The 17,875-nt window shown below is 36.2% G+C and overlaps 1 protein-coding gene across 1 annotated transcript in view; it reads left to right on the top strand.

Annotated features, from left to right (window-relative positions):
• Positions 1–17,875, top strand: part of stw (laccase) — a 73,729-nt gene that overhangs the window by 45,147 nt on the left and 10,707 nt on the right. The window contains exon 2 of the mRNA XM_022078377.2: positions 13,333–13,687. Within this exon, the coding sequence (XP_021934069.1) occupies positions 13,333–13,687 (355 nt within the window). The remainder of the gene's footprint in view (positions 1–13,332; positions 13,688–17,875) is intronic.

The following is a 17,875-nucleotide window of genomic DNA, read 5'->3' on the forward strand; positions in this document are numbered from 1 at the left end:
GTGTTGATGATTTGTTGTGTTATTAATATAACACCGTAATAAGAGCCTGTCACTGGAAACATGAACCAGTTACATCCGCACCGACCCTGAAAACTTGTCTGATAACTTACTTACTTATCTGTGGTTTATTTAACCATAATGTTAGTGAGATGATAATGTTGCGTCATATTGTGATAAATATATATTTGTTTAAATCTTGTCAGTTTGATCACAATAAAATTCCTATTAAATATTAAAATATTAAAATTGACGGACGTAACTCCTCCACAACCTCATTTCTGGATGATACAAAAACAACAACAAAACGTTCACCCACACAAAATCATGTTAAACACGACGTACATATATACGAATAACTTCGAATACGATATTAAAATACAATAAAATCTGGAAGAGATCATCATTTGATATCCGATAAACATCTGACTAAAAGTTGCATTTAAGAAATTATATTTAAGTAGTATATAATTTTATACACCTGAAGTTGGTTCATTTAGAACTGAAACATGTCGTGTAAAAAGTGATGTTCTAATGTAAATCGAACATTTCGATAAAGAACATCATTTTAATATATTTTAAATATTTAAATGTTCATTATAGTAATATTTTAATATTTAATAGGAATTTTATTGTGATCAGACTGACAAGATTTAAACAAATACATAATGTTAGTGTTTCACAATATGCAGCTCAAATTATAGGAAATTTCGTGGTCGTGTCTTAATTTGACGTACTATCCCGGAACTTAACTCTAAAGACTTATTGTTTCCGGTTATGACATACTTTAACTGCTCACTTATTTCTCCAGGCATGTAAACATTTTTTGAGTGCCTTGTTTTAGACATTTGTAACGTGTTCTTCTCACAGAGAGAGACACACATTTCATGTTTATACCAAAAAGTGGCAAAATAATTTTCCACCTGTGGATTACGTGGAGAAAGCATATGAAGTAGGCTGTAGGCGTACAAAATACAGTAATTACACACTGCAACATCCTGTTACGTTACCTTTTGTTTAATGTTGTCACCTATTACACAATATCCAGTGTCTGCGCCTATTACATCAAAGTGCCATTATGTCACTGAAACTAGTTACTAGCGTTACCTCTTAACGATATGTTTCGACTCCCAAGCAGTCATCTTCAGGTTCACATCAACACTGCATCGCATTGAATTGCTTGTGCAAAATCTCTTGTTGTAAACATTAAGATGATATACAAAATCTAAAAATGTCATTCAGTTGACGACAGTGAATCAACTTCAGTGATATTATGATGCATCGCTGTAATAGGCACTGGAATTTGTTAAACAAGAGATTAAACGTGAGATGATAATGTTGCGTCATATTGTGATGATTATAAATGTTTAATTTTAACCGTCTAATCACAATAAAATATTTTATTAAATATTAAAATATTATTACTACAATTAAATATTAAATGTTAATTGTAGTAATAATATTTTAATATTTAATAAAATATTTTATTGTGATTAGACGGTTAAAATTAAACAAGAGATTAAACATAAAATGAAGTTAAACTGGACTAAGTACGCGACAGAAGTGGTACAGATACAGGATCTTTTATGGAAGGACAGATTAGACTTCGGAAAGATCTGTCATGAGATCTATCCACGTGAAAAAAAAATTCAGTCCATGGTTATAAACGACGAAACATATATACTTTTAGAGGTAAAACATTTGCAAGTTTCCTTTTCGCTAATGAAAGCAGTTAACTTGCAAAATGTTGCCAAAATCTTTTAGCATGAATGAATCAATGCAGTTTAATGGGGGGAAAAAAGTTACTCTCTCGGTTACTTTGTGTTTGACTAAATAGAAAACCGCTTTAAATACGTTTTTATGCATACATCGAAGAACTAGAAGTGAGTTTTGTAGACGTAAAAGTTTCTGTAACTGAAGCGTAACATTACAAACCGAACAGGCGGGGAAAGTACAGTAGAATAGTCAATTGCCAAACAGACAAAGGAACAGCTCTGAAACACATTTCAGGTCTATATTTCATAGTACTGAAGTTCAGGAAATAAAGGCTGTATTTTATTCGTTATGTAAGTCACAGGTTAGGTTATGTTCATTTGTGCTCGATAATGCAATACTTTTTGTCATCCCATTAAAGTATTAATGTACACAACAAAATCACTGTCTTCGGGTTTACTTCCTACTTTATTTCAAGTAAACCATATAAGGTATAATTATGCATAAACGATCTATATCCACTTCCGCTTTGTAGCTACAAAACTCTGTACTTATTAATGCATAAAACGATTTCATACTTTCAAGACTTGCCACCATGTGGTGCCGTAATATTAAATAATACAAAATACGTGTTGTGACACATTCTTTCGTTTCTAGCTTAATGTTAAGAATAAGTCAGCATTTTTTCTTATGTGTCAAATAATATATTAAAGCAAACTGTTGCTGATTACATTGTTTATGGAGGTTATTAGATGTACACAAAACTCTAATATAATATTTACGCATTTACAAGCATTATGTACAGTAGTCGGGGAAAATCTGTGCTTTCAACGTCCATCAGGAGTAAAAGACCATGGTATTAGAGACATTGGAAGGGGTACCAGGTATGGTGATAATGTACGCTGGCCTTGTAATCCTGGGGTCTCGGGTTCGATTCCCGGCGGTGCCCGAATTTATAACTTGTGTTGGGCAAAGCCGTGGTCTAGGCAACACGGAGTTTTCCTCCAGGGGCTTCCCCGGTTTCTCCGTGGCATCCCATTCACACACAGAAGAAGGCAATGGCAAACCACTTCTGGATCATCTGCCAAGAACGTATATGAACAGGTCCCAGTCCGAGAAAAGGATGGAAGGATCCTGTTCATATGGACCTGTCGTCAGACAGAACACTAAATAAAATATATAAAGTGGTGCATTAGTTTTCCTTCTATCCGCAAACTAATAACGTAGGCGGAACGCGCAGTTCGATCCCGGGTACTGTAGAAGTTTATTAAATATGTGTGACAAAGGAAATAAGCACTTTAATTACTTTAGTAATTCGATTATTTTAAGTAGAACCGTATATTTGAAAACGAAACTGTCATTCGTAAGAGAAAGGTTATAGATGGAAATCTCTTAGCAGACTGTGATACCAACCTGACAATCGGAGATCAAAACTCCACAACAGTTACTGAGTTGTCAGAAATGAATTGATGAATACGCGGTTACTGGCGCAGAACAATGGAAGTTCTGTTACCAGGCCTCGCGTTTTGTTACTCTCTTCATGGGGTTTCAATCATTTCCAACTCGACGTAGCTCACGATGGATCTGCGACTCTAACTCCAAGCCCTCTTCCCCAACCATAGGTCCGTAACTGGGTCAGATCATGGGTCAGTAACCATCAGCATGATCTAAGGTTCTGCTTCGACAGGTCCCAGTCAGTTTGCACAAATTCCGTGAATAATTATGATCAGTATCTGCATTTAAAATTTCGTAATTCGATTTAACATTTAAAATATATAACAGAATGTGGATACACCAAAGTCTCGTAAACAGCAGAAACGCCTTGTAATGGAATTCAAAGGAAAGTCAAAAATTCTGATGCTAGCTCTACCAGGGGGGCCCAACAGATAGGCTTTCTGTTCCCTTCCCCCATTTTGTTTCTGAAGATGGAAGCAGAATTGAACTTCCGAAACGTTATAGTTTAGTAATTTATACTTTACACAACGTCCTTACGTTTCATCTTCAGACAGATTTATATTTACCATTCTATTTCTAAAACTAATTAATATTTACAATACGTATTTTAAAATGTATAATCAAAATCAAGTTTAAGATATTAATGATATTTACGTATACTATAATATTTATATTATAGTGCCTTGGATGAGTTTCATTTATATCCATCCTTCCTCTGTTTCTTTATTCCACTCTTTCATTAATGTAAAAGGCAAGAGATTTAAAACAGTTGAAAAGCAACCAAATATACCAATACATGGCTGCTGCCACAGAAGCTGTGTAAGAGTTTCAATAAACGTTTATAAAACAATTATTTTAATTTGGAATAGATATCCTATCATGGATTTTTAAATTAAATTGTAATTTGTGTCATGTGCTTCCTTTTACACTAAATGTTTCGATTCGAGACACAGGAGGCATTGCCTATGAAGTAGGAGCTTAAGACAATGATTAGCAGAGAATGAAACCGTTGTAATGTAGTATCTCGAGGAAAACTCTTAAGTCATGGAACACGACCTTGATAAGAGGCGGAATTTAACCACGATGTCAGAATACAATTAGTATTTTGAGATTGGTTCATTATCGACACAAAAGACAACAACAGTGAAGTTCTTTGAATACAATTCAAGATGTTTTACATTACTGAAGGACAGCTCTTTCTGATTATAACAATCCGAAGAAGGGTGTGACTGAGGTCAAGAAATAGTTGATAGATGTTACAGCAGTACTGCACCAATGTCGCCAACATTCCGAAGTAAAATATATCGACACATGACAGAAAATAGTAGTTAATTACACATTGTCCGTTATTGTCATCAGCTATCGATAAAATATTTATGTTCGTGCTGAAAGAAAGTGAGTTTGTCTATTAACCTCATTACAGTTCAGTCTCAGCGAAACAGAATATGTGACTGTAAGAGAATATTAAAGAACAGTTGTTATAGAAGTTTCGAAAAAGTAATCACAAATTAGTCTGTTACACATACCTTAATTATTCACATAATAGACCGAATTATCAATGCATTTGGTCCATCAGTCAATCAGTTTTCTGATTCACCAGAACTTAATATTTAGTTGGGCTTTTAAGATATTCTTCTTCTGCTTATTTCCATGATTGATGATCATTTCAGACATAATTTAACCAGTGTTCATTTTTCGATCGTCTCAAAAATGCTAATCGATCTACGCCATAACTTCAACATGTTTTACTATCGATAGTAACTCAGAACGAGCAACAACACCAGTCAATAATAATCCTCTAAACCAGGATTTCCAATTATCAGAGGAAAGATTAACCGGTGTTTATTTGGTTTAAACAAAATTTTAAAATTATTTTTGAAAATGTGTTGTAAAAGTTAGAACTTTTAAAAAGAAAGGCATAAATACAATTATATATTATTTAACTTATTATTATGATTCAATTGTTGTGTACAACAATACGTTATTACAATCCACTGAGATCCTTTTAAAAATAATTGGTATGTATTAAATCTTCAAAAAATTAAGTAGTGTACGTTGATAAATAAATTTATGTGTAACACTTGTGTATTTTTCTTTAATTTTTGACGATTATACAGATTTTCGATTATTGGATAAATATATTTCCCAACCAACCCAGATAATCGGAAGTCCATTGTGCGTTTAGCGCTTATTGTACCCGCTAGAACCGTGTTTGTCAGCGTTGTACAACGTACATTTGTACGCTACCAAGACTTTGCTCTAAACCGAGGTAATGCTGTTGGGACACATTCCTAAGTTTTCCGTTCAAGAAATTCCCACCAGCGCTAGTGTACACATTATTTATCGATTGTATAAAACTTTACAGCGTTTCTCCTGTACCACAACAATAAATGTAAGTAGTTCTATTAAGAAAAAATGCGATACACGACCACTTGAGCGGAATAAACAGCAAACAATGACAGCAGAAATTTTGTTACGAAACAAGAATGGAAAGGTATATTCCACACATATTTCCTTCACAAGTTCTTTGTAATTTTGCATACTCATTGGCCTTGATGTTCGTTATTAGACTGGCGAAAAGTCCCGTTCTTTTGTGTAGTTTTTATTAAAAGAAGCCTTAATAACGACCAGTGTGTGGGACCGGTGCCAACCCAGCATCGTGAATAAATTGGGGAGCTACAATGAGTAGCGTAATCCGGTCAGGAAAACTAACAATGGCTGGGGGTTCGTCGATCTGACCACACGTCACCCTATATCTGGTTGGATGATCGTTCACCTCTACTTAGGCATGTGAATGTGAGGCCAGCAGCCAGCTAGTCGGCTTTGGCTCTCAGAGGGCTGTTACGCCACGGATTATTATAAGTCATAATTAAATTGCTTGCATCTTATATCACACATCTTTGATAACATACAGGCTATTTTTAACAAACATCATGAACAGTGTAAACAATAATAAGACGTAAGATGGTAAAGTTGCGTCATATTGTGATATAATAAGTACATATTAAATCTTGTCCGTCTAATCACATCGAATTCGATAAAGAACATCATTTAATATTTTAAATATTTTAAATGTTAATTATTGTAATATTTTAATATTTAATAAGAATTTATTGTGATTAGACGGACAAGATTTAATATATACTTAATATATAATAATAAGACGCTTTAACCTCAAAACTGACATGCGATATTTATGACTTCGGATTTCGGGTTAACAGTGTCGAATGTCTGATGTTAATCAATGTTTCGGCAAACATAGCATCCAAAAGACAAAGTTATACACTTAACTACACCCGTTAAGACTTACGCGCATGAATGACAAGTGATAGTTTGTGCACTACAAGGAACAGACAGTGAATTAGCTTATCATTAATTTCACGCGAACCCTCGCCATTTTGCTTTAATTGTTTACAGATTTGATTTAAAGAGATTCTCTTCCAAAGAAAGAAACAACTAAAGGTTTGTTTCTCATTCAGTTCATAAAGTAACTTACATCATGTGTCATTTTCATTTTGTTGGACGTAAGTATTTTCTAAATAGTTTTTTAATTCAGTCCGTACCTCGAATAAAATAACACTTCTCCTTTATAAAGATCACTTCGGCCAGTTTAAGGGGAAAAAATGCGGTTTATTTTAAGATCATACGAGAACCATAAAGAGCCTACACCCTACGGGAAAAAATGCAGAGTTAATAAACTGAATACTTTTGCAAGTGACATGTAGTTGTCCACACACTCAACAGCGATGGAAGTACACCGCTTTATTTTTATTATTTAGTGTTCTGTCTGACGACAGGTCCATATGAACAGGATCCTTCCATCCTTTTCTCGGACTGGGACCTGTTCATATACGTTCTTGGCAGATGATCCAGAAGTGGTTTGCCATTGCCTTCTTCTGTGTGTGAATGGAGTAATTGTTGGGATGCCACGGAGAAACCGGGGAGGAAAACTCTTTGTTGCCTAGACCACGGCCTTGCCCAACACAAGTTATAAATTCGGGCACCGCCGGGAATCGAACCCGAGACCCCAGGATTACAAGGCCAGCATTCTAACCGCTAGGTGTGGAACTTGATCTGTCGCCCTAAGAGAAGAAAAGGAATTGATGTTGTTCAAAACAAGGGAATGAGTGAATTATTTGGAGCAATCTGATTTATAAAATTTAATACTGGGATTTTGCCTTCTTCAATCCCTCTGGCAAATGTCAGGGCGATAACGATCGTATCCTTCTTAATCCTTCTGAAGTTTGCCAAATGCAATCATTGTGCAGTATCCATTAACGTCAAATAGTGACTGGAGTTTATAAATAATCATTAAATAAGCTACCAGCCATTCCATATGCAACACAATATAATGAATAAAATAAGAGGCATGGAACGTGTAACACAAGTGTCTTGCTACATAGATCCAGTATCAGATATGGTCATCATTAGAGGCGAATGTAAGGGAATTTAAAAAAAAACAGTCCTGCGATTGGTGTATTGAACTTAAGTAATGTTACGTAACGACCATAGACAAACGTGAGTTCAATGGAAGTTGCGTCTTGAAGCCGTCAGCGCCCTTGGGAGTAACTGGTTTCTGTCTCGCAAACAGAAGACGCCGAGTACATAGATAAAACAAGTTCAACAGAGGTAGATTCTTACACGTATGTATTACAAACGTCTAACTTCGTATCGGCTTGCCCTAGGTAAATAAATTCCAACATCCGATACTGGAAACACATAATATGCAACAATTTTTCATTTCCACATCTTTGAGTACTTTGGCAAGTAACAGAGTCCTCCTACGGCCTGAGACCAATGGGACATTCTGTGTAACACCAACTGATTATTTTAGCACAGGGATTCCAAAACTGTTCCACAAAACCATACAAGTACCAAATCGCACATAAGTTAAAAACAGGGCGTCTAGCCTCTTCAGTTCGATCCAGATGTTCGTGGCGTGTTCCCCTACCTACCCCACCCTTTGGCCTGAAGAATTGCTTCACTAGCGGATGTGATACGATCGTACGAAATCGGTCCAACTTTTACTACGACTTCTTTTAATGGTTTAAATATGTAAAGTAGAACACGCAAATATTTTTATATGGAGGTTAAAATAAAAATACGTTTGGTGCAGCGAGCATGCAAAAGAGAACGGAACGAGGAAATATCGTCAGTGCTGCCAACTACGTCAAAAGACGCGACACTTCGTTCAACTGACCTTAAGTCACGAGGTAAACAAGTCTGGCTTTCATCTGAGAGACACCCATTTACAATCTTGACCAGTGACTAAGATTCTTTTCTCTTTCCAAGCGGACGTTTCACGAGTACTTGCTAACAGGAAATGACCGCTGTTTTCCGTAATCTTCTGGACCCACCGTTCACATATATTAATTTGTTTCGATGATTATTTTTTTATATTTTACTATATTATACTATACGTCTGCTTTACTATATAGTATATGTCAATTATATTAAACAGTAGCATCGAATAATAAAATTATTATATAATAACGAAATATAAAATAAAGCTGTTCTAATCAGATATTTGCCTAGAGGGACTGATAAAAACCACGAACAATTCCTCAGTCGATGTAATCGATCTGTGGGGTGATATTGTAAGTCGGGACCTCCCGTTTACGAAGCACCACAAAAGATATATTTTTTTATCACTGCTAATTCGAAGGATCATTAAATCGTGGTAGTGCTATAGACAGTGGCGAGTTGTCAGCCTTAGGTTTCAGTCGCTTTAGCTCGGCGAAAAACCATTTTGTGATCTGCTAGATGGACGGTTGTGTAAATTCACCATCTGCCGGATATTGCACAGCAATTTTTCAGCCTACAACCAAGTCACATTAATGACTGAAATATATCAGCTCAGGTTACGTAATGCGGTTTTAACTGACTGTTAAAATTCGCCGCCCGAAATTAAATTCTAGATTAGTTAAGACAGGAAATGTAATAAACCCTGAATACGAACTCTTGAACTGATCGTATGATATGAAACCAACATGGAACTATTTTAAAGAAGGTGAAAGTAGATTTTAATGATACGACGCACTTGTATCTTACTTAGTGTGTCAGAATTAAAACAAGAACAGGAATATTGATGGAAGAAGAAGACGAGAAGGTGTGTCTGTCCAAATCTAATATGATCTACATTTATGATTAAGAAGACAGAATTAAATAAATCAGGCTTAAATGACCCCATCGAAACAATAACAAATGAGCAATGTGTCACGGACATCTAACGCAGAGAAGGCTGATTTAATTTTCACCTGTAAGTTCGTAAAAAAAAAACACAGGCAAGAAGAAAAGAGACCGAGAGATGATGTACGGCCTGAGTGTGACTATGCAGAAGGCTTCAAAATAATGCGAGAGGAATAGATGACCGGAGGGTAAGAGGTTTGCTCCATCACGTAGCACAAAACGTCTAAATGTTACTCAGCAATTTGTAACACAATATTCCGTCTAGGTTTCACGAGCGGTCTTCCCTTCAGGTTCGACAACTAAAATTTTGTAACCGTTCCTCATTTACATAAAACTTATGGTGATATTTGTGAAGACTATAAATTGTAGAGCTTCACTTTACATAACAATTTCCACTTACTGGTACTTTTCATTTACCTCAAAATATTCTAACCAGAATTTTCTTTCTAAATACCCTCAGTCTGCGATGATGATGATAATAATGATCATCTTCTGGGGGTCGGCGACGTGTCTACACGACCTCAAAACCAAAAAGTGCATCATCTTCACCGCTTAAAATCTCACACCCTCAATCTGTGTTTTCCTCAGGAGCCAAGCTTCGCACCCATAAAGAAACGAAATATAAACCTGTATAAAACTGATATTTTAATATAAACTAAGATTTTATACTTTTTATGATAATTTATCAATTTTTGTGTACTCTCGAAGTAACAGCTGAACAATATCTTCATTACGCTGAAATCATTAAATATACAAGCGGAAAATAACAGAGGAAGTTCAAGACTGAAACAACTCAAATGAACTGGGTATTTGATAGCGGTCCTAAAATCTCGTTCTGATTCGTCACTTTAATTTCGAGCTTCTTCTGTTAACCGATTCCAAATACGAAACATGCGGGCAGATGGACAAACCTCATTTTTAATCGTTTATTTGTACATTTTATGAAAAGAACGGATAAAAAGAAATCTGCATTCCATTCCTTCAAATAATGGAAAGCGGAACTGAAAACATTTGTTGTTATAGTCTGGCCTATTGACCTGAATCAATAGCTACTCATTCTTGTTAATGACTCATTTTTTACTGCATCAGAAACAAGTTACCTAAATGTCGCTACTACAGAATTCAGCAGTGGTACCAACTTTGACGGCAGTAAACGTGCATCTATAGAACACATCTGAGGCACTACATAAACCAAAAATTCATCAACGTATCTACAAAAGCTGTCCGTAATCTTGAGTACTTCAATCGAAAAACATATTCACAGCCTAAACCTAAGTCTACTTTAATGCATATATTCGTCTGTCCGTGAGGTTTTACACAAAAATTGTATTTGCATCACAAAGTTCATTCTTTATTAAACGTTATTTGGGCGATCAAATCAAGGCTGAGATGTGCAGAATAAATAGCATGAATGGAGTTCAGAAGTTCATACAAAACTTCGTTGGGAGGAAAAGAAACGGCCTAGAATGCTTTGTAGTAGATGGGATGATATTGAAATGGATATTCGATTCATGTGGTGTGAAAGTTTGTAGTGGATTCAACTGCTTGTGGGGAGTTTCGGTGTTGAATGCTGGTCTGTAAGTCAGGAAATTCAATAGCAAATCTAAAATTTCTTGACGATGGATAATATCCAAGAAAATTTTTATTCAATTAAATTCAATAGCATTTCATCCCAAAAAAATAAATAGCACAGCAATGCTTATTATTATTATTATTATTAATTATTATTAATTGAATTGAATTGAATCATTATCATCATTTTCTCTTCCATCGATCGACTCCAGTAAAACCGAAAATATAAAAGGACAATTTGCCAGTGTGTTATTATCACTTCTTTCTGTACGATATTTTACGTAGTAATTATTTAATTGTAAACGTTTATATTTTATGCTATTCCAGACGGCGACATTTTGATGCTTATCTCTTATTAAGGATTTTAAGTACGAAATAAATTATCATTCCATCATGGACACTGTTGGCATTTGTTTGCCCACAACGCAAATACGAGAATTTTTTACTTAAGCGTAAGCAGTGAATTAAGACATAATCTTTCAGCCAGGTTCCTCTTTGCTGCAAATGACTTATTCAGATGTTGGAAGATTCTGGTAAAAAATACTCTTTCCTTTTATAACGCGACACGACAATGTGATTTGACGGAAAATATTAAAATATTAACCTAATTCACAATATGACGCAAATATACTACCAAATAAATTATTATTATTATTATTATGCCACATTTGTGTTGCGTAATGAAACATTTATTTGTCATTCATCCACTTTCTTAAATATGGCCGTGCAGTACTAATCAGACCTCAGTATTCGCCAGTGGACACTTCTGTAGCGAGTTCTTGTGAACACGACAAAGAACTTGCAGGTTCCACAAAAGACGATAAATTTATTTTCAAGCTGAGCGATTATCAGCTACTCAAGTAGGATTCTAATTAATGGAGTCTGTTTCCTTGAAAAATATTTTTAACAGCGTTCAGAATACATCTGATAAAAGCCCTTGATTTCTTAATCTGTCATTGCATGAGCTAGAATGATATTTGTACAAACCTGAACAAAAAGTGAATTAATCGAATGTGAGATGTTTAACTTACATGTATCTAAGAGTGACATTTCAAAGCGCATTCTTATGTAAGTCAAACCGTTATGTTGAGATCAATCAAAGTCATTTAACTAGACTGCGAGCTGATGGAATGCTGTCAACTGCTGTAGAACACGCAACATATCCAATTCTGCACAGGTTCCATTAATAAGCAGTAAAGATCCTGCATTTTGTCACGAAAAGTTTACTTCATTTCAGAATGCCATATAACTTCAACCCTCGTTGGTACTAATGGTAAAGTTCTTCTGATACAAATGTATTTCCTCCGTTTATTTAACGAAAATTTAATGTGTTTTAACTTTAACGACATCAAATACAATAATTTTCGTAACACGGGAATTTTTTTACAATTCCTGACACTGTTCCAAGTGTTTTGTGGCCGATGATGATTTTCTTGTCCTTCTTTTATTCCGTTTATGTCATGAAAACATTTCTAAAAAATTAACGTGCCTCACGATGTTTAATGTTGTCAGCTTTCTAACTTGATGTCCGGGTCAAACTGCGAGTGTTAATCAAATCGTTACATTGTATCATTAGATGATAAAGAAAACCCTCTGTAGTGAAAGTAAACACGTTTGTCTCTTGTTTAATTCTTTTTCTACCGAATGAGGCGAGATGCGCTTAAATAACTGCGTCTTATCTGTTCCGGTCAGTGTAGTTTGTGGTTTCTCTTCCAACCTTCGTCCTCTCATTACATTTACATTTCAATTTTGTATATATTATATTCCGCCACGATGGTCTAGCGGTTAGAACACTGGCCTTGTAATCCTGGGGTTCGGGTTCGATTCCCGGCGGTGCCCGAATTTATAACTTGTGTTGGGCAAGGCCGTGGTCTAGGCAACACGGAGTTTTCCTCCGGGGGCTTCTTCTCCGGTTTCTCCGTGGCATCCCATTCACACACAGAAGAAGGCAATGGCAAACCACTTCTGGATCATCTGCCAAGAACGTATATGAACAGGTCCCAGTCCGAGAAAAGGATGGAAGGATCCTGTTCATATGGACCTGTCGTCAGACAGAACACTAAATAATAATAATAATATATTATATTAACTGGTTTTGATATAAACCTATTTCCTGAACAACTCTGTTGTTACTAAACGACCATGTAAGATGCACAGAGTAATTCAAATCTCTAATACAATGGTTAAGGAGCATAAAATGTAGTAAATAAAGTTTATTTCAGATTCTACATTGTTTCCTGGCTACGACGTTCTTGTAGTAATGTCGCTGAGTATTTTGTAAGATGGAATCTTCTTTCTCAGAGTTCGTGGAAACACATATTATTCTTTTCTACAGGTCTCAGTGGGTGTTGTCTTATGTAGTTCTGATGTTGGATGAACGTAAACATCGTGCTTATCGTCTTACAGATCCACGATCGCCGATTGTGAGAGATGATCAGTCCACATCTTCGTCTTGGTGGCAGGAAGACATCAGCGACCCAGTTCTGGAGCAGCAGTCCTCTGATATTGCAGACAACACGAATTTCTTCACGTCAACTCACGGCCTGGTGCAAACCCACCCCCTGGGCAGTGCTAGCGGCAATCTACCCGGCCAACAGCCTGGGTACCGCACCATCGACTTCGGACAGAGAGGTCTTCTTGAACTGAAGCGAAACCCCTCTCTGTCAAACCCCGAAGAATGTGCCAGAGCTTGCCGCGAAGACGAGCCTCCGAAGATATGCTATTACCACTTCACTCTGGAGCTGTACAACGTGCTTGGAGCGTGAGTACTCGCCCCGTATTGAACTTACTAGTTGTTAAGCTGGTCAAAAAATGCATTGTTTCCTAAGCTCTAAAGTTCATTAGCTTATTCACAAAATCCCAAAATTACACTGATAATCGGCTTCAAACTCTTTAGAAAACAATCATCATAAATGGCTTATTTCGAAGCAATTAGCTGAATTATTCAGTGCCGTGATCGGTCTTTATGATACAATACACAACGTCCGTAAAATGAAGTCGTTACTCCGAATTTAATTAAGCGTATTTATTTACTGGGCTAAGAAAGAATGAAAAATTGTGAATTGCAAACAATAGCACAACATTATACATATATATATACATATATATATATATATATATATATATATATATATATATATAAAATAGGTACTCTTTGGACATGACGTAAGTTCCTCGGTCAGAAAACATCTAACATGTAATCCAGCTGCTGCCAGTCGATTTGCGTTCATGTCTATCCAATGAAAATTCAGAACAGGAAAGGAAAGCTCCAAAGCTTTGGGCTTGCTTTACTTAGTCCTGTCTTCGAAAATAATACTTCCTTCTTATACGCACAGTAGGGGCAATGTTAATGTGTAACAGTACAGAGAACAGCTTTGCAGTCCTGTTACATAAGCCAAGTAGCAACGAGCGAAGCCAAAATTATTACCATGGAGTGCAGACGTCAGTTAGATTGATGAGGATAATAACATCTGTATTACAGGTTAGATGCATGTCAAGCCACGGAAGTAGCTTATATCAAAATAATAATCACTTCTAAAATAGAGAAGTACAGTATTATTATTGCAAGTCATAATTTGTTGTTCTATCTTATCGCATTTTAATATGAAACACCGACATTCTTTTATATAACCCCTTAGAGAGTGTTTTGTTCGGTCTAAAACTTTTATTTACAGCTTCGAGAAATACCAGAAAATTCGAAAATATGGTATTATTTTCAAGTGTGCCTATCGTTAATACATGTAGCAGAGAAACATTTATCGTGAAGCGTATTATAAATTACTGAGTCATTGTTATTAATTACGAAGAGCACGATGAGACTGATATTATGCAACGTGTACTGATTTGTAATATAATTTATAAGTGGCTCCATTATAAATTCATAATTATAACGAAATAATGTACGCATAGAGACCATCACAGTACAAGCATTATGACTGAATATATGCTGGACAATTACAAATGTAAATTACTACACAACTTCGCATGTTTTCCGTCAATAAAGTGACCAGCTGAAAGCTTGCTATCGGCGTTTGATTCTCGGTTGGGTCATTTTTTATTTTCTTTGCCGCCGAATCGAGATCTGAGATACACCCAGTCGCGTATCTTCCTCTCCCGAGGAGTAAATCAGTCACAGCGTGAAGCTAGCCATCCAGTTCTACGTAGTGTGTAGACTTAGAATAAGTGGAACCTAAAACTCTCCTATACTTCGTCATCGCGTGATGTTACTTGAACCCAAGTGTTCGATATACCTTACATTCTGGTAATAAAAATATTTTGTACACAAGATTTTGCTTAGATTATGACTTTCTGGATTATGACGTCGCGTAATCAGCCAACAAATCGCCTGCATATTAATATATCCTGAAGATGGAGGCGTCAAGTTCCTCTGAAGTATTGGTACCCACATAAACGACTACACGTTGCCACAACCCAGGCCAAAATCCAAAGATTCATCTGTGAACAAACTTTAAATCTCGTAAGATCTTTGCTTAATGCAAAGATCCACAAGCGCTTTGGTTAATGTCAGCCTATGCAGTGCAATTTGTACTGTCGGAAATAACGTGTGCTTGATGCTTGTATAAAACCTGCCATCTGTTTATTCGACTAAACCAAACCCCATGCAGCCAATGGGTCAATAGAAAGATGAGTCACTTTAATAGAAACTTTTAGTCATTTTCCCCTACACTCCACTGGCCCTAAGCGATCGTGTTTGTTCGAAAGTTAATCTGAATCACTGGCAACCAAACTGCACGGAGTTCAAAAAGTAATTGTATTTTACTGCAGTACATCTTTATATAAACTCAGCACGTAACAGAAGTGACAAGCATTTATGAACGTAATAATTTCAAGTGACGTAAACAAGAAGGATGGAACAAAATACATAAACCTCGCTGTAATTCTGCAGTCCCTGAACACAACACATCATTACAATGACGAATCAGAAATCAAGAACAAAATATACTGTAATATTTGCGGAATGTTAATAAATATGCAGATGTTATGCAAGAAATTTTGTGGCACAAGAGATTAAGCTCAGATTTTATTTATGAGAATCTAATTCTATGGAACAGAAATATACACAAGAGAAAATCAACCGAATAAACTAAAAGTTTAAATTCGTATCAGAATACAAGACACCAGAAGCCAGTAATCTTGAACATTCTTCATATATTTATGTGAAAATTATCAATATTAGCATGGATGTAATATTCAGATTCTGATGTATTTCACGCCAAAATTGAAATAGTCCTCATTTATTTGTACTGGTAGTCTGTCAGTACCAAGAGTGACAGATTTCGACAACGGTGGTGAGTTTGTCCTTGATTGCCAGAAGTGGCGGTTAAAGCGCTTTTCAAAACAGGGTGTAGTGGTGCGGGAAAGGACTGAAGATGCAGATGAGGTAGGACCATCATCCATCAGACGAATAATAACACGTTACGAATGGGTGGGATCTGAACAGAGAGGCTGCACACTCCATCAAGCTATTAGCCAGCAGGCATTAATGACATGACATATAAAAGTTTTCCCCAAGGGCTGCATACTGAAATAAACAAATCCGAGGTATGTACCCTTCAGTTTAGTTACGAAAATCTTTTGTCTTCCAGCCTCTCACCAAAAAAACCTAAGAATTAAAATATATCATGTTTTTAATGTGTGTAAAACTTAGTCTCTGTGCCTAAACGAAGAATACGTTTAGGATATTTTAAAACAGGGTGCTCTGATAATATCTGGATTTACGTAAAGAATAAGTAATAGGATGAAAATTTCTGTCTTCTGGGTTGTTACGATTCATCGCCCTGATGACGGAGGCAGTATGACCTCCGAAACGTTGGTAAACATCGACCAGACTACACAGCGCAACAACCCAGAAGACAGAAATCTTCATGCTCATCGCCCTGATGACGGAGGCAGTATGACCTCCGAAACGTTGGTAAACATCGACCAGACTACACAGCGCAACAACCCAGAAGACAGAAATCTTCATACTCATCGCCCTGATGACGGAGGCAGTACGACCTCTGAAACGTTGGTAAACATCGACCAGACTACACAGCGGAACAAACCAGAAGACAGACATCTTCATACTCACCCCTGTGAAAACCTCAAATCTTACAAAGTTATAGGATGTTGAAAAATGTATAAGGAGTTTAATAATTTATGTTCTTCACGAAATCTTCTTAAGGTGGTCAAATGATGGCGGAGGATTTCAGAAGAGCGTATAGCATGCCTGGGAGAAACGAGAAATGTGTACGATATTTTAGGTGGATAAAGTTAAGTGACCACGAGAGACCTAGGCACAGATCTGAAGATATAATGTGAAAAGGGGGCTCAGAACAAGATGCATAGGACTCTTATGAACACGGTAAAAAACGATCACTTTCCAGAATACGGTCGTAATTTAATTTCTTTACTATGAAAGACGATACTCTACATAGTTAGTTAAAAAAAATAATATTCTCTTACAAATCTCTTTGTGTATTATTAACTTGAGCAACTGTACAGACAAGAAATTCGTGTCCAAACCTCCATAGAAATAGATTCAAAAGAGCGACAAATTAATAATAGGCTACGGTAGTTGCTTTCTGCTCGGACGTATCTTCATTAAAGTGCATTAAGCGCAAAGCTTCAGGGCACGACTTAAAATTACAGGACCGTATCTTGCCTACAAATGGATGGAACTGAAGTTTGATATATGAGAGCAGGCACAGGATAATCGTGATTAAATCCTTTCTGTGACATTAGCATTTTAACCGTGAGAAGAAAGTACTGTTATATGTCACAAGTAATCGAACAGATTACGTAACTGTAATTTTATTTTATATTTTATTTAGTGTTCTGTCTGACGACAGGTCCATATGAACAGGATCCTTCCATCCTTTTCTCGGACTGGGACCTGTTCATATACGTTCTTGGCAGATGATCCAGAAGTGGTTTGCCATTGCCTTCT

Source organism: Zootermopsis nevadensis, unplaced genomic scaffold (assembly GCF_977971745.1).
Source record: "Zootermopsis nevadensis isolate Lab colony 2312 unplaced genomic scaffold, Znev_1.0 Znev_ptg000016l, whole genome shotgun sequence".
In the NCBI taxonomy this organism is placed as follows: domain Eukaryota; kingdom Metazoa; phylum Arthropoda; class Insecta; order Blattodea; family Termopsidae; genus Zootermopsis; species Zootermopsis nevadensis.